This window comes from Acomys russatus, chromosome 19 (genome assembly GCF_903995435.1).
Source record: "Acomys russatus chromosome 19, mAcoRus1.1, whole genome shotgun sequence".
Classification (NCBI taxonomy): Eukaryota; Metazoa; Chordata; class Mammalia; order Rodentia; family Muridae; genus Acomys; species Acomys russatus.
Window position 1 is genome coordinate 31,090,367 of NC_067155.1, and position 23,078 is coordinate 31,113,444.

The 23,078-nt window shown below is 40.5% G+C and overlaps 2 protein-coding genes across 2 annotated transcripts in view; one reads left to right on the top strand and one right to left on the bottom strand.

The window, feature by feature from the left end:
• LOC127203988 (zinc finger protein 721-like) overlaps positions 1-23,078 on the bottom strand; it is a 1,570,727-nt gene that overhangs the window by 873,161 nt on the left and 674,488 nt on the right.
• Positions 12,571-21,942, top strand: LOC127202960 (zinc finger protein 431-like). The gene is made up of 3 exons (XM_051161795.1): positions 12,571-12,648; positions 21,549-21,675; positions 21,878-21,942. The coding sequence occupies exons 1-3, from the start codon at positions 12,571-12,573 to the stop codon at positions 21,940-21,942; spliced, it is 270 nt and encodes an 89-aa protein (XP_051017752.1).

Here is a 23,078-nt window from a genome sequence, read left to right on the forward strand (position 1 = left end):
AGTGCCTGAGCTGTTGATGTTCTCTTCAGGAAGTTTTCTCCTGTACTAATGCATTCAAAGATATTCCTTACTTCCTCTTCTGTCAGATTTAGTGTATCCAGTTTTTTTTTTTTTTAAATTTTAAAATCTTTCAATTTTTATTTATTTATTCACTTTATATCCTGGCTGTAATAGCCTTTTCCTTCTTCTCCTCCCAGTCAAAACTTCCATCTTTCTTCCTTCTTCTCCCTCCCCTATTCCTAAAAAAAAAAAAAAGGGGGAGTCCCCTTCCTACCCAGCTACCTCAGCTCATTAAATCACATCAGAACTGAGTGAGACTTCTTCCACTGTGGCCTGGGGAGGCAGCTCTGCCAGGGGTAGAGTGATCCAACACAGGCAACAGTCAGTTGTGGTGTTATGCTCCTATAACTCCAGCACGTAAGGAGGCAGAGGAGGCAGATGGATCTCTGAGTTTGAGACTAGACTAGTCTATAAAGCAAATCCAGGACAGCCAATGCTACACAGAGAAACTCATCTCTAAAAACGAAAACAACAAAAAAGCAGGCAACAGAGTCGCTGTCAGAGACATTCCCCACTCCCCTTACTAAGGAACCTACATGAGCCCTGAGATGCCCATTGGCTACATCTGTATAAGGGGCTTAAGTCCAGTCTATGGATGGTCCTTGGTTGGCGCTTCCATCTCCATGAGACCCTTTAGGCCCTGGCTAGTTGGCTCTGTTGTTCTTATTGTGGGACTCCTGTCACCTCCAGATCCTTCTATCCTTTCCCTCACTGTTCAACAAGACTCCATATGATTTGCCCCATGTTTGGCTGTATGTCTCAGGCTCTGTTTTGATCCGCTGCTGAGAGGAGTTTTTAGAGGCCAGCTATCCAAGGTTCCTGTCTGTGAGGATAGCAGAATATTGTTAATAGTGTCAGGGGTTGGCTCTCTCCCATTGGGTGGGCCTCAGGTTGGGCCAGGCATTGGTTGGACATTCCATCAATCTCTGCTCTGTCTTCATCCTGGCACATCTTGTAGGTAGAGTAAATTTTGCGTCGAAGTTTTTATGGGTGGGTTGGTGTTTTCCTCCCTCTACTAGAGTCCTGTCTAGTTAGAGGGCGTCCTCTTGAGTCTGCATGACTCCTGGTACTAGAATCATCCCCATCCCCATATCTTCCCAGAAGCCTAGCCTGTCTTAGCTCTCCAGTTTGTCACAGAGATGGCCCTGCCCACAGTTTCTCTTCTTTCTGTAGTCCGTCTGTCCTCCCGTTCCTGCTCTCCCCAGGTCTGGCCTCTACTCACATTTCTCTCGGCATTCCTTCTACCTTGTTTCCTCTCTTCAACTACTTTCATTGTCTATTCTATTTCTGCTTCTCAGTGAGATTTACGCATCTCCCCTTGAGTCCCCCTTGTTACTTACTTCTTTGGGTCTGTGCATTGTGGTATGTTTATCCTGCACTATATGGCTAAAATTTACTTATAAGTGAGTGCATTCCATGTGCGTCTTTCTAGGTCTGTATTACATCACTCAGAACAATATTTTTTTCTAGTTTCATCCATTCGCCTGCAAATTTCATGATGTCCTTGTTAAAAGCAGTAGCAAATCCATAGATTTAATGTTAATAAAGCTGAGTCGTATTCCATTGTGTAAATGTACCACAAATTCTTTGTTTGTTTGTTTGTTTTTCGGTTTTTCAAGACAGGGTTTCTCTGTGTAGCCTTGGTTGTTCTGTTGCTTTTGTAGACCAGGGTGGCCTCAAACTCACAGCGAACCACCTGCCTCTGTCTCTGGAATGCTGGGATTAAAGACATGCACCACGACACCCAGCATACCACAAATTCTTTATCCATTCTTTGGGTGAAGGACATGTAGGCAGTTTCTAGTTTCTGACTATTATGAATAAACTATGCTATGAACATAGTTGAACACGTGTCGTTGTTTGGTAGAGCATCTTTCAGGTATATGCTGATATATACTTGGTTCTTGAGACCGAGATAGTCCCAGTTTGCAGAGAAAGCACCACATTTATTTCCAACATGGTTGTACAAGTTTGCACTCCCACCATCAATGAAGGAATGTTTTTCTTTATCCATATCCTCACCAACATGTGCTGTCACTTGAATATTTTTATGTTCGCCATTATGATGGAATCTCAGCATCATTTTGATTTGCATTTCCCTGATGATTTAGGATGTTGACCATTTGTTTCTTTCTTTTTTTTAATTTTTTTCTGATGTGAGAACATAAGACTTCATCATCAGAGAAGAAAATTATTACATAAAGTATAGGTTTGTCATTGAGGTGTTCTTTGAAGGTTTTTATTTTTTATTATATATTAAATTAATGTGTTCATATTACATCTCAATTGTTATCCCATCTCTTGTATTCTCCCATTCCTCCCTCCCTCCCACTTTCCCTCTACTCCCCTCCCCTATGACTGTGACTGAGGGGGACCTCCTCCTCCTGTATATGCTCATAGGGTATCAAGTCTCTTCTTGATAGCCTGCCATCCTTCCTCTGAGTGCCACCAGGCCTCCCCATCCAGGGGACATGGTCAAATATGGGGCACCAGAGTTCATGTGAATTGGTTAGAAGAAAAAGTGGGGAAGAGCCTGGAACACATTGGTATAGGAGACAACTTCTTGAACAGAACACCAACACTCCAGGCCTTAAGGTCAACAATTAATAAATGGGACCTCATGAGGCTGAGAAGCTTCTGTAAGGCAGGAGACACTGTCAACAGAAGAAAGCAACAACCTACAGACTGGGAAAAGATCTTCACCAATCCTACATCTGACAAAGGTCTAATATCCAAAATATATAAAGAACTCAAGAAATTAAACACCACCAAACCAAATAACCCAATTGAGAAATGGGGCTTGGAACTAAACAGAGAATTCTCAACAGAGGAATATCAAATGGCCGAGAAACACTTAAAGAAATGCTCAACATCCTTAGTCATCAGGGAAATGCAAATCAAAACAACTCTGAGATTCCATCTTATTCCCATCAGTATGGCTAAGATCAAAAATTCAAGGGACACCCCATGCTGGCGAGGATGTGGAGAAAGAGGAACACTCCTTCATTGCTGGTGGGAATGCAAACTAGTACAGCCACTTTGGAAATCCATCTGGCGCTATCTCAGAAAACTGGGAATAAGGCTTCCTCAAGACCCAGCTATTCTACTCCTTGGAATAGACCCAGTTGGTAGTGTAAGGTCTCTCCAAGTATTTTATGAAGGCACTTAGTGCTTTGAACTTTACTCTTAGTACTGCTTTCATTGTGTCCCATAAGTTTGTGCCCCCATTTTCATTGAACTTTATAGAACCTTTCATTTCTTTCTTTACTCCTTCCTTGATCCATTGGTCATAGAGTATAGAGTTGTTCAGTTTCCATGAGTTTGTAAGATTTTTGTTGTTTCTTTTGTTGTTGAAGTCCAGCTTTAAATCAGGGTGGTCTGATAAAATATAGGGAGTTAGTTTCATTTCTTGTGTCTGTTGAGACTTGCTTTGTGGATGATATATGGTCAACTTTGGACCAGGTTCTGTGAGGTGCTGAGAAGAAGGTATATTCTTTTGTGTTTGAGTGAAATGTTCTATAGACGTCTGTTTAGTCCACTCGATTCATAATGTCAGTTAGCTTCATTATTTGTGTTTAGCTTCTGTCTCATTGACCTGTCTATTGGTGAGAATGGGGTGTTGAAGTCTCCTATTATTAACATGTGTGATTCCACGTATGATTTAATCTTTAGTAATGTTTCTTTTACAAATGTGTGCTCTCACATTTGGGTCATGGAAATTCAGAATTAACATGTCATCTTGGTGGATTTTTCCTTTGAGAAGTATGAAGTGTTCTTCCCCACCCCTTTTAATTAATTTTGATTGAAAGTCTATTTTGTTAGATATTAGAATGGCTACTCCAGCTTGCTTCTTGGGTTAATTTGCTTGGAAATTCTTTTTCCAACCCTTTAGTCTGAGGTAATATTTACCTTTATTGCTGAGGTATGTTTCTTATATGCAGAAGAATGCTGGATTGTGTTTTCACACCCATTCTGTTAGTCTGTGTCTTTTTATTGAAGGAATTGAGTCCATTGATATTGAGGGATATTAATGACCAATTATTGTTAATTCTTGTTATTTTTATCTTGGTTGTGGTAGTAAGTAGTGTGTGTGTGTGTGTGTGTGTGTGTGTGTGTGTGTGTGTGTGTGTGTGTGTTTCCCTTCTTTTGGTTTTGCTGGTGCAAAATACTATTGATTTCCTGTGTTTCTTGGGTGTAGTTAACCTCATTGTATTGATGTTTTTCTTGCTCCTTATTGGGTTCCTGTATCTACCGCCCTTCTCCACCACAATCCATTACAAACCCACAACACTGGGTATGCAAGAAAGGAGGTTAGAGGGGAAAGGAGGCATAGGGCTCTGTAGACGACTTCCTGTTGATTAGGGGCATCGAGTTCCTTGGGGCAAGGCCAATCTTTGTCATAAGGATATTTCTAAGCAGCAAGCAGCAATCCAGTAAACAGCAACAGCAAAAGTAGCAGCATATACCACCAGCATCAGGGGCAGCAATAGCAGCCTCTTTAGAGCTGCTCCTAGCATTGAGACAAATTATAGCAGCTGTGGACAACCTGAAGCTGACCCATATTCCACACGTGGTATTTAAACAACAACAGCAAAACAATATTTATATGACATAACTGGGTTTTTAAGGAAACCTATATTCTTACTGCATTTACCCCTTTACGTTTTAAGCCATTAATTGAAACAGAGTTATTTTAAACTAAATGTCTTTCTGATTGGGGGGGGGGTGTCCAAGTTTTCAGGGGACTTTTTCTTATCAATTCTATTTTCTATAAGTTTTGATGGTATACATATCTTTTCATTCCTGGTAGAAACATAAGCAAAACAGAGTTTCCAACACAAAAATACTGCAGACTTCCATTTTGATGTTAGCATGTTTGTAATATATAGGTTGATTTAATTTCACCGTTTTTCTATAATCCACTGTCTCTCCATGGCTATTGTTCTCTTTTCATTAACATTTAAAGAATTAAAGTTAATGAAACACTATTTGGTCGGCCACTGGGGGTCTTTACTCTTCCGTTTTGTTTTTATAAGCATCACTTAAAGAATGTGATTAGACCTTTCTATATCTGCTTGTCCTGTGGGATTGTGTAGTATACCTGAAATGTACCGTATATTATAAAATGCAAAGAATTGCTTCAGAATCAGCTTTTTCAGAACTCAAAGAACTTGCCCATTGAAACACTGATTATGTATCAATGGTGTGGTATACAAATTTTAGTTTTCCAAAATCTGCAAAATGAAATACATTCATTTGCCAGATTTCATATCTTTTAGTATCTCTAACGTTACTACTGATGGGTAATAGAGTCTGGTTGTACAAAGAAAAAAGACATTTTCTTATAGTTTCTGTAGCTTGTTCCCAAGTGATAATTTTTTTCTTTAAGCTTTTACTGTTAATATGGTGTTTTTCATGAAAATTTGAGGCTTCTAACACATTTCCTATTAATTGGTCAATTTCCTCATTTCCTTGTGGCAATGGACTTGGAAAACCTGTATGAGACCAAATATAAGTAATATGTAATTGTTATTTTTATTTCTGATTTCCTGTTGTTGTTCCATAAGTAACAAAGTTAGTCCTATTATCAGGACTAAATCCAGAAGTTTTTATATGCAAAACAGATCTTTCTGCATATTGACAGTCAATAATTATATTGAGAAATTCAGGAAAATCTAATAATACCATAAAGACTGCATACAACTCTGAGTTTTGAACTAAGTCTATGGGATTTAATTGCTTTGCTTATTTTATCTGACTCATAGCCTGCCATTCCCAACTTATTTGCATCAGTATAGAATGTTGATGATTCTGGAATTGGAATTCCCTTTAGAATATGTGGGAGAGTCCAATTAGATATTGTTACAAGCCGCAGGTGTTTGCTTTTAGGATATCCATTAATTTATCACAGATACCACAAGCTCTTTACCAGTCTTCACTGATTACCCATAATGACACAAACTCGGCGTTAGTTGAAAACACTGCAATTTTGGTCAGTTCCTGACAATTCATGCAGTCTTGTTCTACCTTCTATGATTAATTCAGAAACCTTTTCTATATAAGTCTTTAATTTTTTTAAACTTTGTTTACATGGTAAGAAAAGCCATTCCATGATACTATCTTTTCTTTGCATAATGAGCCCAGTAAGAGAATGAGTTGAAGTCAAAATAACCAAAATACAGTCAAGTTTGGGATCAATTTGATCCACATATGCGTCTTGCAGTCTCTGTTCTACCAGGTTAAACACTCTCTGCTTCAACTTTTAACCATCTTGGACTATTTAAGTCTACATATTCTTGTAATGTTTGAAACAAATTACTTAATTCATGAATAGTTAATCCAATTGTAGGCCATAGCTAATTAATATTTCCCATTAATTTTTGAAAATCATTAGGAGTTTGCCACTGATTTTTACAGATCTGCATCTTTTGTCTTTGAAGTTTTTTGTTGACTTATTTTATAACCCAAACAGTTAATAGAATCTCCTTTCTGTTGTTTTATATGAAAATCTCTGATTATTCTATTTTATAAATAAGGACTCAGGAGCCAGATGTTGTGATGAAAAACCTGCTAGCTTGGAGAGGCAGAGAAAGCTACCCAGCTGAACTTCCTTCTTAGTTTATATCCTAGTGGAGAAGGCCCAATAGACTCACTAGCTCAGCTAACAGCCCAGGAAGAAAAGGCAAAAAAGCCCAAGGCCAAAGGCTTGCTAGCTCAAGGCCCCCAAAGCCAAAGGCCAGCAAGCTCAGGAACTCAAGAGCTAGAGGGCTAAAAGCTAAAGAGCTAAAAGCTAAAATCCCAAGAGTAAAGTCCAAGGGCTAAAAGCACCAAAGACCCCTTCTGCTTCTACACGCTATCTTAAATGGCCCTCAACTAAAATTCCCTCCTACTCTTTAATCCCTGTCAGCTGGTTTCTTGCTTCGCCTTTTGACCTAGGATTAACTTTATTAAAACCTGTGTACAGAAAGATTTTGGATTAAAGGGGTGTATAAGGCTGGCTGAGCCACACCTTAATCACTTGTTTACAATAAACAGAAAGTTCCTGCATTAAAGGTGTGTTAGGGTTGCAACTTTGTTACTTGGTTGTTGGATATATATATATATATCCTGCCTTAGAAGCATACCAACATCACTGTTTGGCTCCTGTGTCCACTGTGTCCCTGGCCATGGTCTGTCTTGGGGTGTTGCAGTCACTAAACCATCCATACCTGCCTGAGATTGGTGTCTGAGTGGTTTATGTGACTATTGTTTTTTTTTTTAATTTATTTATTTATTATATATACAATGTTCTGCCTGCATGTACACCTGCACACCAGAAGAAGGCATGAGGTCACATTATAGATGGTTGTGAGCCACCATGTGGTTGTTGGGAACTGAACTCAGGACCTCTGGAAGAGCAGTCAGTATTCTTAACCACTGGGCCATCTCTCCAGCCCCAATTATGTGACTATTCTTGAACTACAACAAGATTGCAATGAAATTAAATGGAATCCTGTAGACATATATTAGATTTGAGGAGATTTAAGGAAGTGATGAATTCCTTTGATATGTACTCATGCCCTTTGTGAAGCAGACATTCAAGTAATGGACAACTCAGCCAGACTTATCCCCCAAGACTGGAGTAATTTGGCAACAGCAATATTGGATGCTGATCCTCAGTTACAATGGTAAAAATTGGTGGAAAGATAAAGCTAGAGCCATAAAACCAAAAAACCAGGCAGAGCTATTGATATTTCCTGAGGTCAGTTGCTACATGAAGGTTATTATGCTGAGTTACCTTTAGAAGCAAGATCAGCAGGACTGGGTGACTATTGGATCTCATGTTTATGATGTTAACTTGATATGAGAAGTAATTTTTAAATATTTTAAGAAAAACTAAAATAGCAGATGTTTTAATTGTGGTAATCAAGGTCATTTGAAAAGGGTTTATAGGCAAGGTGTTCCTAGAACCAATGTTTTTTTCTAGAAATAATCCAAAAAGAAGGCCTCAGCTTTCTGGAGTGTATGTAAGATGTGGCAAAGGCCAGCACTGAACTAATGAATGCAGATCAGCAAGGGATAGGCAAGGTAACCCTTTGCCTTCTGGAAGTGTCCCAGAGGGCCTCCGGCAGGCCCCTATATCAAATTCAATTCAGTCATTCCCTGTCAGCATGGGAGAAACTCATCCATAGAACAATTAAAAGAATCAATGCCTGTTTTATTTATTTTTTTTTTTAAGATTTATTTATTATCATGTATACAGTGCTGAAGAGGGCATCAGATCACATTATAGATGGTTGTGAGCCACCATGTGGTTGCTGGGGATTGAACTCATGACCTCTGGAAGAGCAGTCAGTGCTCTTAACCTCTGAGCCATCTCTTCAACCCTCAATGCCTGTTTTAAAAATATTGCTTTGGATGTAATCAAGGACAGAACAGCGTCAGTAAATAAAGCAAAAAAAAAATCAGGAGAGAACACAAAACAAGTATTTTGGCAAAATTCTGTAAATGGTCTGAGACCAAAGCAAAAAAAAAAAAAAACAAATAAATAGCATTGTAATTGATGGCTTAGTAGACACAAGAATAGATGTAACAATAATTTCACCAAAAATTTGGCATCCAGACTGGCCTCTTAGGGAGGTAAATATTGAGCTTCTAGGGATTGGAACTTTATCTCAGATTATACGAAGTACAAGATGGGTGGAGTGTGTAGAGGCAAAAAGACACATAGAAAAAGTAAAGCTATATGTACCTAATATAGCAGTGAATTTATGGGGATGTGACTTGATGCAGCATTGAAAAACAGATTAACATCCCTCCAATCTCATACACAAACCATAAAATAAAGAATGCTTCTGAGGAAAATATTAAAAGGTATCATCAAGAACAGTCACAGACTGTCCAGGTTGTCCATAAGCAGGACACAGCAGCTGCCAGCAGACATCGGATAATAGAGAAAAAAAAACTGATGAACTAAATCAGCCTGTAAATTTTAATGATGTTCTGACCTCAGAATGGAAACCGGCATGTGTTAGTTATGTTGGCGAAGAGGTTTCACCTTTGTGTCCACAGGAGAAGAAAGGTGTGGATACCATCAACATTGATAAAGATTAGATTTGAACAGGATAGATCTCCTGAGGTTGGCCATTCAGCCCAAACTGACTTATAAAGTTGAAAGTTTTCTTCTAAAATAAAAAGGATATTTTTTTGTTGTTTGTATTAAAAAACACAGTCAAGAGATTTAAAATGTCTTAAGTAAATTTGAAGGGTTGCTACAGTTCAAACTTGTTTTCTAAATCTCTAAGAGTTGAGATAATTTGGAATGAAGAGAAAACATTGGCGCAGGGTAGTGGTAGCCCATGCCTTTAATGTTAGCAGTGACTGGGCAGATCTCTTATAAGTTAGGTGTTTTCTAAATCCAAGAGTTACAAGGAACAGGGTAGTGATGGTTCACACCCTTAACCTCAGCACTTGGGAGGCACACCCCTTTGATTTCTAGCACTTGGGAGGCAGAGATAGGGATATAAAATTTACAGTAATTTAATATAAAAGCCACTCGTAAGAGGCAGGCTGAAATTCAAAGTGAAGGTCCTCTGTGATCTAAAAATAAATACACTTAAAGATATATTTAGTTACAGATTTTTCCAAATGAATTTTTTTATTTCAATTGAGAAATAAAACTTTTTCTATTGCCAAAAAAAAAAAAAAAAAAATTGCCTTGGGACAGATATAAACCCATTTGCCCCAATGGTGCTACTTAAACTGTATCTCTGCATGTAGAAGACTCAAGTATATCCATATTCATCACCTTGCACAAAACTAAGTTCAAGAGGATCAAAGATCTAAAAATAAAACCAGACACACTGAAACTAAAAGAAAAGAAAGTGGGGAACAGCCCTGAACAGACTATCTAGGAGGTAGCCTTCTAAACAGAACACTAATAGTGCAGGCACTAAGAGCAACACTTAATAAAAGGGACATGAATCTGAAAAAGCTTCTGTAAGGAAAAAAAAACAAAACAAATAAACAAACATGGTTGATTGGACAAAGAGGCAACATAAGGAATGGGAAAAGCTTTTTACCAATATTTAGCATATACCAAGAATTTACATATCTAAACAGAGAGTTCTCGACAGAGGAAGTTCAAATGGCTGAGAAATACTTAAAGAAAGGTTAAACATCCTTATCTACCATGGAAATGCAAGTGAAAAGCGCTTTGAGATTCCATCTTCCACTTGTCAAGATGGCTAAAATCAATAATAGAAGTGACAGGTGATGCTGGCAAGGATGTGGAGGAAGGGAGAAGCTCCTCCATTCCTGATGGAAGTGCAGACTAGTTCAGACGCTATGGAAATCAGTATTGTGGCTTCTCAGAAAACTGGGAATTGCTCTACTATAAGGCCCAGCTATACCACTCTTGAATATATATACAGAAGTCACTCCGTCCTACCTACCACAAGGACACTTACTCAACAACCTTTACAGTGATTTTTACTTGTACTGGAGAAAAACTGGAAACAACCTAGATTTTTCTCAAATAATGAATGGATCAAGAAAAGGTGGTACGTTTACACAATGGAGTATAACTCAACAGCATAAAAATGAGGCAAAAAAAAAAAGAGTTGGTTTTTTTTTTGTTTTGTTTTGTTTTTTAGAAAAATGATGTCATGAAATTAATAGGAAAAGAGATGCAACTAGGAAAAAAACCACCCTAAATGAAGAAGCCAAGACACAGAAACACAAATATAGTATGCATTCACTTATAAATGGATATTGGCTATTAGGTAAATGACAATTCACCTATAAGCCACAGATCCAGAGAAAAGGTATAGAAAAGGTAAAGAAAGGGGCAATGAGGGAAGCCTGGATCTGTAAGGAAAGGGGAAGTAGAATAGATTCCATGGGCATTCTGGGGGTGAATGGGACCAGGAAGGGGAGGGATCAGTTGGGGAGGCGGAGAGAGTGCAGTACAGAAAGGAAAAGCTGGAATTAGGGCGCATTTGTGGCTTAGTGTAGAAACTTAGTGCACAGGTAACTTCCCGGAATCTATGAGGGTAACCTTAGTGAGGACTCTTAGTTATGGAGGATACAGAATCTGAACTGGCTAGCCTTTGTAGCCAAGCAGGTCTTCAGTGGAGGGACTTGGTTTACTTTTGGTTGAGAGATTGGCCAAAGAGGCCCCATGGATATCCCTAAACAACCCAGGCTGATGCTCGGACAGAAGGTTGCTCTCTGAAACTGACAGCAAGGCCTCATTGCTGAGGAGAGCTTCCACAGTGCATACTGAATGTAGAGCAGTTGAGCAGGTACAAGCTTGGAAACTTTGCCTCTACGTTCTAAGCCTCTTTGAGGGTGAGAAGTGTGGGAAGCTGAAGCTATCGCCCTCGCTAAGATGGCACCTGGCAACCTGCCAGGCAAAATGAGTTGCAATTCTGCTCCTGGTAAACAAGTCCTTATTTGGGTTGTGGGCCGCGCTTTGCTCTGACGTATGCATCCCGCCTTGTCGGGAACCAATTGGAGCTACCAACGTAAGAGCTGCTGATTGGGTGAGGCAGAGGATATAAGAGGGGCGCTGGGGTACAGGAAAAAAAGAAGCTTGCTGGAAATTCCTGAATAAACCGCCTGGAGAAGAACGCTTGGGTCGTGTCCTTATTTTCCGCTAGTTGGAAGGGTCGCGACAAGTGGTGGCCCGTACGGGGAACGTCTTTTGTCATTCACAAGTGTTCAGAACTCCTGGTGGTCAGGGCAGTCGACTGGTAAGTTCACTGGTAAGGGAGGGACAAGTTAAGTTCTCAGATACGGAGACTATAAGGTTCCAGGTAGGACTATAAAGACTCGGTATGAGCAATAAGGCTCCCAGTAGAGGACGAAGTGAAACAGAAAGTAAAATGGTTGAAACAAGTACTAAGGTTTTCTCACCTGGCAAGAATATTGCCTTTAAGCCCACACCTGTGTGCGTTTGGCCTCCCTTTCTTTTTATGGTTATCAACTCCCACCTGAGATCAGGCATTATGTTACTTAATCAGTGTGTGGACCTGCTGCAAGACCAGGTGCGTGTGCCCGCCGAGATAGCCCAACTTGGATGTCAATGGAAGTATTCGGGTCTCTGCGTAACATCTATCCCCTTTAATAACGTGTCCCATTCTGCTAACTTGTCCAGACAATTGTCTAGGTATCTTGCAGGTAGTTGGACCGGAGAGTTTGGGCTCCTACTAAAGGAATTGAGGACTTCAGTTGTTTGCATCAGTTCCACACCGGTTGACCTCGCCATGGCTGTCGGCCTTTCACGTTGGATTGCTCAAGCCATGGGCCATCTCCGGGAGTGGGCGGGCATAGGGGCATTGGGCCTGTGCCTCATTCTTATCGGCTGCTTAGCGTTCTGGTTTATATGCCAATTGCGCATTCAACAACAAAGAGCAAAAGCCATGGTTGTCCAGACTTTTGCAGCCCTAGAGGGTGGCCAATCTCCACAGATTTGGCTTGGTTATATGAAGGATCTATGAGCAGTCCCCCCAGATCGTCACGCTCAGGATGCGAGGCTTAGCACTGCAGGGATGGCGCTGCATGAAGACCAGCGTCATCCTGAGGAGCATGTCTGATTGCATACGGGTTAGTGTCCCAGACCCCGTTTCCATGAAGAAGGCACTGGGTTGGGTGTGGCCAAGCCAGACTCCCTGAGTGGGGTTTGGCTAGGCCATTACAATCTCCCATTTTGACAACTGGAGATCAGACCTCTACTCTCGCCTGTTGCATTTTAAAATAAAGAAGGGGGGGACTGTGGGAAGCTGAAGCTATCGCCCTCGCTAAGGTGGCACCTGGCAACCGGCCAGGCAAAATGACTTGCAATTCTGCTCCTGGTAAGCAAGTCCTTATTTGGGTTGTGGGCCGCGCTTTGCTCTGACGTATGCATCCCGCCTTGTCGGGAACCAATTGGAGCTACCAATGTAAGAGCTGCTGATTGGGTGAGGCAGAGGTTATAAGAGGGGTGCTGGGGTACAGAAGAAGAAGCTCGCTGAAAATTCCTGAATAAACCGCCTGGAGAAGAACACTCAGGTCGTGTCCTTATTTTCCGCTGGTCGGAAGGGTCGCAACAGAGAAGGGACTCTATAGGCTTCAGAAAGAAAAACCTGAACACCAACTCAGCTTAAAAAAAAAAGAAAGAAAGCCTCCCCTCCCCCTAAAAAGCTGTCCTGCCTACAAGATGTGCAGTGGCATGGTGACACCAAACTTGTTCGATTGGCCAACAGATGTTTGGTTTAACTTGAGGCCCACGCCATGAGAGAGAACCCATGACTTACACTGACTGGATAGGCCGGAGTATCACAGAGCCTTAATTTGCAAGCATTTGGGTGTGTCTGGGTCCGCACCAGGCCCTCTGCTGATGTGTTATGGCTTTCAGCTTGGTGTTTGGTGGGACTCTTAACTGTGGGAGAAGGTGTAGCTCTGACTCTCACACCTGCTCTTGAGACTCTTCTCCTCCTGTTGAGTTGCCATGTCCAACCTCATCATGAGTTCTACTGCACTGTCTGTTTCTTTGTTTGTATGTATGCTGTTGGGTCTTGTTTGGCTGCCCTCTCTTGGAGGCCTGCTCTTTTCTGAAACAGAGGATGGGGAGTAGATCTGGGAATGAGGAACATAGCAGAGGTGGGGCGGGTAGCTGTGAGAAGTGGAGAGAGAAGAAACAATGGTCAGAGTGTGGTGTATGAGGGAAGAACCTATTTTAAGTAAAATAATAATAATAATAATAATAATAATAATAATAATACTTCAATTTGTCCTGAATGAAAACACAAAGAAAGGAAACAATAATGAACAAAGAGAAACAAAATCGTGAACGCAGAGAAAGCATGATTTCGACAGATTTACAGTTCTCATTCTGTGAAGAGAGAACACAACAAATAGGGGATTAATTACAAGCTCATTCTTGGGCCAAATGTAGACCTGTGAAATCAGAAGTTTGGCTCTCAGCCATGTGACCTACACATCAAGCAGGAAACTAACCCCGGCTAGTTTCTCATGTTAGCTGTCACTCGCTTGAATCGGGGAATTACGGAGGTTCCCGCTCATTTAATTCTAACAATTTGTAAAAAGAAATACTGAGTCCAGAGCTATAAGCCATACGAAAGAAGTTTCCAAAGGATTGTGGGAAAAAAAAAACAGTACACACACCGACACGATGTGACTTCGGTACTTACCACAAAGCTACCACACAATCAAGAATGTGTACAGTGTTTGTGAAAGAACAAGGGGATGGAGAGAAAAACGCCAAAAAACATAAGCCTGAAAATATATTCGCATTCTCGTGAAAAGACCTAAGGAAACTCCAGCAGGAAAAAAAAAAATGTAAACTTGACCAAAGATACCTTTGATTGTATCTGTATACAAATTAAATAAACACAGATTTCGCAGCTCCAACAAAACTAACTCAAAGTAGCCCAAAACTGTTATGTGTTATAATACACACACACACACACACACACACACACACACACACACACACTACTACTGATCTGTGTCCAGAGAGGCCTCATGCTCTAGGAGTCTCTTTGAAAACGGAGGTGATCAGAAAGATGGGCTGTGGCTCTGCATTCCCTCATACCCCCTTGTGGCTTTAGGCAAACCCAGCCCCACTAGCACTCACATACAAAACAGTGTTGAAGAAGAACTTAATATCTGCTTCCTGCTGTATGGATTATGTCACAAGACGTGGAGTCTGCCCTATCCATCTACCCAACACCATGCACACCTGCAAAACCTCTGCACCTCAGGAATTCATTTTGTACCCTGGAGTTTAATGTCCCTGAATCGCGCCAATTGTGGCTGGTGGCAGTTGACAGGTACTGCTGAAGGATGACTGCCATCACCTGCGTTCTATCAGGTTCGAAATGGTTTCCGCACTTTGTCACACAGAACTGAATGCGAAATGCAATGATCAGCCTTTCTAGAAACTAGGCCTTCATTTTCCCAGTGTGTCTTCCTACAGCACACCAAAAGCAATACCTGTGTGTGCACACTAGACAGTGATAGCATAAGCACCACATGTTTCCATGGCTTGGCCTGCAGAGCCTCTTCCTCCTCCCTCGGGAATCCACACTCAGGGAGGGTCAGAGGCCAAGGGTTTCTGCCCAGGACACCACCCGGAGACAAACAGAACCACAGTCTGACCCACAGTCCATCTCAGTCCAAGCAGACCAGACAGCGATAGCTCAGCAGACCTGCCCCTTCTGGCCTTGGGACAATAGCTTCCACACTAACTATGGCATGGCCTGTGGTCTCACAACTCCCTACAGCTGCATCAGAGGAAAATCCTCAAATGAACCTTCAAACTACCTCCCACTGGTGTTCCTGGTTACTAAGCCTGCCCACAGTCCCTCATAAGCTTAAACACAGAGCTGGGCCTCAGGACAGTTGCAGGTCCTCTACCAGGGGATCAAAGATCAAACGAGGCATTCTAGCTCTGCCTTTCCACCCTAGGGTCAGACAGAGCCCTAGTCTGGGAAATTTGTATTTTAGTAGAATCTTCCACTCTCACAAGGCACCTCCTCAGCTGCCAAGACATAGGTCCCTAGTGTGCACCTTCCATTACACACTCAGTGTCCAGTCTGTACCTCATGGATGGGAAATCCTACAGCAAAACTTCGGTCAAAGTCAAAGAGTAATAACAAACAAAGAAAAATATGGCCATGAACATGAAAGCAAGAAGTAGTTAATAGGAGCTTAATGAAAATAACAAATAAAAAGGAAAAGATATGGCAGCTCCTGGAACAGAAGGTTTATTATAGATAGAAGGGAGAGCATAGGCAGACACCGGAACATGTGGGAGAGTCCAGAGTTGATATCACCCTAATCTTTAGGAGGAGGGGAAGGAGGGGAGAGGGGAGACCAGACCAAGAGGTCAGGATGATACATAGTAGAAAAGAAAAAAAAAAAGAGCAGGTAAACAAAATGGTTGGACTACAAAAAGGAAGGGAAGCTGGGGGAAGGGCAGCCCAAGCTACAGGCTGGATATGACAGCCATACCTTGTAACAGGTAAGAAGTGAAGGATGCTGGGAGGACCTGACAGTCAGGTCTCCTTTGATTTAAGTAGGAATCTCAGCCATTTGCCCCAGCGTTTGAACTTAACACTTAGGAGGGATGAAAAGGCTGAAATGATTTCATTATAATCTTAAATTTTATTTTTAAAAATTGAAAATGGTTTTATAGTCCAATATTCTTCAGGGGCCTCAGGTATGTACTGGAACACACCAAGTATTACACACACCTTTTCTCTCAAGTTGTACATTTCCAAACAGGAAAAAAAAAAAAAAAACCCATTCCTGTTAGGTACAGCCATACCAGTTTGTTCAGCTCTTCTGTGTTCTTTGAAGTAGTGTAGCTACAGAAATCTCCTTTCTATAAGCAAGTTCAGTTCCTAATCCATATTCCTGTTTGCCTTTATGTGTGACATGTCCCCCCCGAAGATGTCTAATTATGACTTTTTACTGAGCATCTAAAATTGATTGCCTGACTACTTACTGCTGACGGCAGCTCCTACTGCCAGAGCAGGAAAGCTCTCGCCTTTCTTCCTTCCTCTCCGTTCCTTTCTGTGCTGTGACTATAGCAGCTTCAGAGTTGGTCAGTGAACTCAGTTCTTACACAGGTCTCTCTTTATTTGTAATTCACACCCCGAACTCATTCTCCGCCCCCCCCCCCCAAAAAAAAGGGCAAGGAGGTCAGAGAACATGAATTGACTAGTCTCTTTTCCTTCACACTGACAGCTTGGAAAGAGTTGAAGAACTATCTTCCAGAGGCTGGGCGTCAGAGGCAGCATTAGGTGTGTAAAGCAACTCTTAACTACACAGCACGAGAAAGGCTAAGCTACAGAAGATATTGTTCTGAACAAAAATAAATATGAAAGCCCATGAGAAAAAGGATCGAATTTCTTAATTACTGGGAATTATGGGAGAATATTAACAAATAAGAGAGTAGATCATTGATTCATAAAGAAAATAACATTTAATACGTAATACCAACAATTCGTTTTTTTTTTTTTTTTAAAGATGAATACAATTGAAAAAACACATAGGGATACTTAATGATTTTGAAGAGGAACAGGCCATTAATAAGATAGTGTAATCTTGCCCTTATGTAAACTATTAGCTGCTGAACACTTGAAACACACAGCTACAGCCAATAGCCTGGGTCTCAAGTTTGAGGAGACATAACTGTGTTAAGGAGGATTGTACATATTTGTGTAGGACAGTCTGTTAATTGCAAATTCAATATCCACTGGCTCAAGCCAACTTACCCAAATTATCCACCCACCAATCTGATCTGTTTTCATTCACATGCACAAATTAATACATGCTGGAAAATTACAAAATCACCCACTCTGCCTCAATTAGGTCTCTCTTCATAATGTTGACCCCTGCAGCTGACTGCCTTAAATTTTAGTCTGTGACCAAGCCAGGTGTGGTGGTGCACGCCTTTAATCCTAGCACTCTGGAGGCAGAAGCAGACTGATCTCTGTGAGTTCGAGGCCAGCCTGGTCTACAAAGCAAGTCCAGGACAGCCAGACTTCATAGAGAGACCCTGTCTCAAAACAAAACAAAACAAAACAAAAACAAAAACAAAAAACCAAAACACTAAACAAACAAACAGCAACAACAAAACTTTAGTCTGTGATCTAGCTATTTCCTGTTTCCCCCTGCAGTGTACACAATAAACTGTGCCTCCTGTTCAGGTCTGAAGACAGAAGTCACGCTCCACATGCAAATCCTTTTCCTGTTACTGCAGTGGAGAGTTCATCACATGACTCAAGTGAGGAATTTTCAAACTCTGTTGTGGCACAGCCCTTTAACTAAAGGATTTAGGAAGTTTAATCAAGAGGGAAATAAGGTCATTGCCCCTGGGGAGCAACAGACTGGGATCAAGGTGACCTGAGTCAACACAGCTTATCTTAGAAACATTTTCCTAAGAGGCTGAAGATGCAGCTGTTCTAGAATTAATATGGCTTTCCAAAGAGAAATCACAGCAAATACATTTAAAAGATTCGTTAAGAAAAGTCTCTTTAATGAAGCATGCATTCATCTCCGGCTAATGCCCAAAAGGAGCCAGCTGAGAACAGACTTTGCATTCCACATATGCTGTCGCCTTTAAGCCACTTTTAGGTTCAGTATCTTATTGGAATAAAGTTCAATTTTTTTCATTACAGATTACATCATGATTCTTTTTTTCTTTTACAATCACTAGAGCAATCAAAAATCAACAGAGTAACAAAAAAGTTTTGTAACCTACAACAAAGCATACGACAAAAATCAATTAATTTCCAAGCAATGGTCAGTGTGGCCTGATTGTTATTTTTTTAAATAATACACAGGAAAGTTTGATCATAAATTTCCCTGGGCTAAAGCCAATGTGTTTACAAGATGCTCATAGCAACGCAGCTTGAGCTAGATATTCTCGAAAGAAAAAACTTGACCTACTTCCAGTCCCAGACCAACAAGTGTGCTGCCCAAGCCTAGGCTAACTGCCAAGGGGTCCTCTATTTTAAAATATCTGTGAAGCATGACTTTCCAAGCCCACCTTCTATTGCTCTCAAAGCAGATTCTAAAAAAAACATTTCTACAGGTAAGAGTATCTAGCCAGGTACTGTTATGTCAAGGTCTTAACTTTCTTTCATGCAGTTTCTGCTTGGGTGCTCACAGTCAAAGCAAAAAACTCTATCATTGTCTCAAGCCCTTGGCCAGATGCTCTCTTTCAACATCTTCTGTGGGAAAAAGTTTTTCCCTGTATGATTTTTCCTTAGGGCTGAGAAATAAAGAGAAAAAGCAGTTTTAGGAGACATAGCAGATTTCTAATCAACATTACACCTGGACCATACGTAATGTTTAGGGGCCATGGTGATCAGCAGGAGACCTTTGGAACTTTGTCAAGCAAAGCCTCAACAGCTGCTCTGGATGTCTAGTGATCATGCTGGACAGTCAGAGGTCTCTGGAACTTTGTCAAGCAAAGCCTCTACGACTTATCCTCATGTCTGCAAAAGCTGTTCTCTAAAATTAAATAAATAAATAAATAATTGTTCAGATGCATAAGAAGCCACAAGTTCACATCCCTCCTACCACCAGCTCAGCTTCTCTGATTCCAATTCCGTTCTAATTCTAGCTTTATTCATTTACTAATTTATTTATAAATATATCCCAACCACGCCAACCTTGGAAAGGATGGATTTGTTTGTTTATTTTATTTCATGCGTATGGCTGTTTCTCCTGCATGTATGTGTATGTATCACATGCATGCCTAACGCTTGCAGAGGCCAGAAAAGTGACTTAGATCTTCATTGGCCTGGAGTTACACGTGGTTGTGAGTGCCATGGGTACTGGGAACTAAGCCTGGGTCCTGTGACATATCAGCCAGTGCTCTTCCCCATTGACCCATGACATGCTCTTTTGTTGCTGTTGATAACAATTGATTTAAAAAATCTCTCTCAGCCGGACGTGGTGGCACACACCTTTAATCCCAGCGCTCGGGAGGCAGAGGCAGGTGGATCACTGTGAGTTCAAGGCCAGCCTGGTCTACAAAGGCAGTCTAGGACAGCCAAGGCTACACAGAGAAACCCTGTCTCAAAAAAAATCTCTCTCAATCCACTTAGGAAGAAAAATAATGACTTAAATTTCAAATTTAAACACACACACACATTTTAGTAGTAGAACTTGTTAGAAAACTAGATGTAAATATGGTGCCTCTTTTCTTTGGAGTAGTTCTTCCTAGCAAAGCATGCACTACCACATGGAATAATGCATATTGTGAATTTCAGTATTGTTTCTGGTTAAATTACACACACACACACACACACACACACACACACACACACACAAATGTTGTTTTAATCACTATTCTATTGCTGTGAAGAGACACCATGACAAAAAAAAAAACTCTTATGGAAGAAAGCTTTTTATTGTGGACTTGCTCAGAGTTTCAGAGCACAGTCCATTAATGTGGTGGCATGACTGTTGGAACTCAGGCAGGCAGGCTTAATGTTGAAAAAATAGCTGAGAGCTCTACATCGTAAACTATATGGTGGATGGCGGGTGGGGTGGGGGGTGGAATTCTGGGTCTTTTGTGGGACTTTGAAACTTCACAGCCTACCCTTAGTGACACACTTCCTCCAACAAGGCCGGAACTTCTTATCCTTCTAGTCATTTCAAATACTGCCACTCTCTGATGACTGTGCATTTAAATATATGAACTAATGGGGACCATTATTGGTCAGATCACCACGAATACTATGCATTTACAACTTTGGAGGTCTTTGAGCTTATGTCACTTTCATTACTCAATCTACTGTAAGCATTAAGAGAAAATTATTAAGATAGGTAATGGAAACTTAAAACTGTCTGTTAGCTACACAAATTACCTTGAGACTGGGTTTTTAACAATAAAACTAATATAAAGATAATCAAAAGGCAGAGGAAATAGGATTAAAGACACAGAAACAAACTGACTTTCCATTACCTGAGGCATGGGAGATGACATATTTCCTATGCAGGTAAGCGTGTTTTTGAGGCCTCATACTGGAAAGAATATGCAGAAGGGACAATGTCTTCAAGAACTGTAACACACGGGGCAATAGGAATGAACTGTCCTTAATGGAATCCTGAACAGAAATGGGATTGTCTCCTTTTGCAAAAAGGCAGAGAGCTGATGAAGGACAACGTTTAATCTTCCAAAGATTAGAAGAGCCTTCAACCTGAATTATGGCTCTTCACTGCAGATCCATCTCTCCCACCTCACGTTGTTTAGTTTTGATCAACTTCCACATTGGTAATGTTTCCATCTGTCTATTTGTCACTGTTTAAACATGCATTCTCTTTTAGTAAGCTCTTATTCATGTTACAGTTTAAACTGGGATGCTTCAGGTTTCTGGAAGAAGAATATCGAACTGGAATAAATGCTTAACTCTTTGTAGGAACTTGAGTAAAGACCTCTGAGTTCTTTCTACCTTTTTTCTTTGTTTGATTGGATTTTGCAGTGCAATCAGGGTCTTAATATGTACCTCTGTCTTTCCTGGAATGCATTGCATAGATGGCATCCAACTCAACGAGATAAACCTGCCTCTGTCTCCTGAGTGCTGGCATTTAAAGGCATGAGCTGATACACCCAGCTTGCCCATCATTTTTTGTAGGTAGTAGTTGTACAGACAAATTCTTTGAAGTGTGCTCAGTACTGTTGATCTATTTCCTTCTCTCTCTCTCTCTCTCTCTCTCTCTCTCTCTCTCTCTCTCACTCACTTTAATTGTGTCTTTGTCATTTCTCTTGTAAGTCTGTATTCTATTCAAAGGGCTTATGATAGATGTGAACTTCATTATTCAGTTTCCTTTTTAAAATGACTTGGTGCTTACATTAGAACTGCCTCGGGAAGTAAGTGGAAGAAGCATCAGGATTATATTAATATAGTTCCAATGAAGTATATATTTACAGTGTTGTCAGTATCATACTTTCTCTTGGACACATGTATGGGATATTTTAGGATGCAGTGACCTACGATGATGTGCATGTGGACTTCACTCGGGAAGAGTGGGCTTTGCTGGATCCTTCCCAGAAGAGTCTCTACAGAGATGTGATGATGGAGACCTGCAGGAACCTCGCTGCTGTAGGTGAGACTGAATTCTCCTTTGAGTTTTAAAGTAAGAGGAAAACTGTTTCTTGGTTATTGATGCATTAATGTAATTTTAATTGAGAGCAAAGAGTAGTGAGATGGATAAATCAGGTGCAGTTCTAGGGTTCCCTGAAGATAGTAATGTGAATTTTGCCTAATTTCCGAAAGTATATCATAAATTCTCTGATGCTCTATTTTAGGGTACAATTTGGAAGGCCATAATAATGAAGAACAGTGTGAAAGTTCTAGAAGACATGGAAGGTAATTTTCATATGCAAGGTGATGCTAATAGGCCTCTGAGGAAATTGCAATGTATCTTGGAAGTTTTAAAGAAAAGCAACATTGTAAATCAGGTACCTGATTTGTGTTTGTAAGGCACTCCTCTAAGAAAGAAGACAAGGAAACAATGCCTGAACATACCACACAATTTGAATCAGACCCCATTAGAGCGGTGCTGTACCACTGCCAATATGTTTACGCCACAACCACTTAGATACTGAAAAAGGTATACACAGGGATTAGGTGATAAGTATATGTCCAAGTATAGTCCATTGTAAAGCTGGTGTTACTTAGAAACTTGTAGTATCATTGCTATGTTTAGTGCAAGGGGCAGTGTATGAGAGTTCAGAATGTTGCGGAGAAAGCTTTATATCTATAACATATGTTTATGAGGAACAGCAAGACATAATGTGTGAATGCAATATGGCACCCTTTCGTTTGTTATTCTTTTTTAGTAGATATATCATATATCACAATGGATCCAAACCATATGAGCATAGGGATATTGGAGGAAGCAATGTACCTCTCTCTTTCTCCCAGAGTAATTAGAAGATATATACGAGCCCCCCACTTTGTATATACTCTCTGAATGTGATACAAGTTTATAATTAGTTGGAGTTCTAACTTTATTTGGAATACATGCACAAACTCCCTCTATAGAAAATCTCTGAGTACTAGTAATGTGAAACTTCTTTTGTTGGTCATAGCTCACTTTGCAAATATAGTATGTAGGAAATTCATAAACGCAATTGGTGTGGTAAAGCTCTGAGTCCTTTTAGTTCTCTTCAAATATGTAAAAAAAAAAACTCATATAGAAAAAGCATGCTATAAATGTGAACCTTGTAATGAATGCACATACCATTGCAAGTAAGCTACAAGGACACAAAATAACCCATCATAAAGGCAAATACCATGGATGTAAACAAAAGCATAAAAGCTTAAGATCTGATTCCTCTTTTCAATCAAACCAAAATTTAAAATTAATTCATACAGATAAAAAGATGCATCAGTGTAATGAATGTGGTAAAGCTTTCACATGTAACAATTATCTTTGCAGGCAGGAGAGAAGTCATACTGGAGAGGAACTCTATGAATATACTCAATGTGATAAAGCCTGTTTTT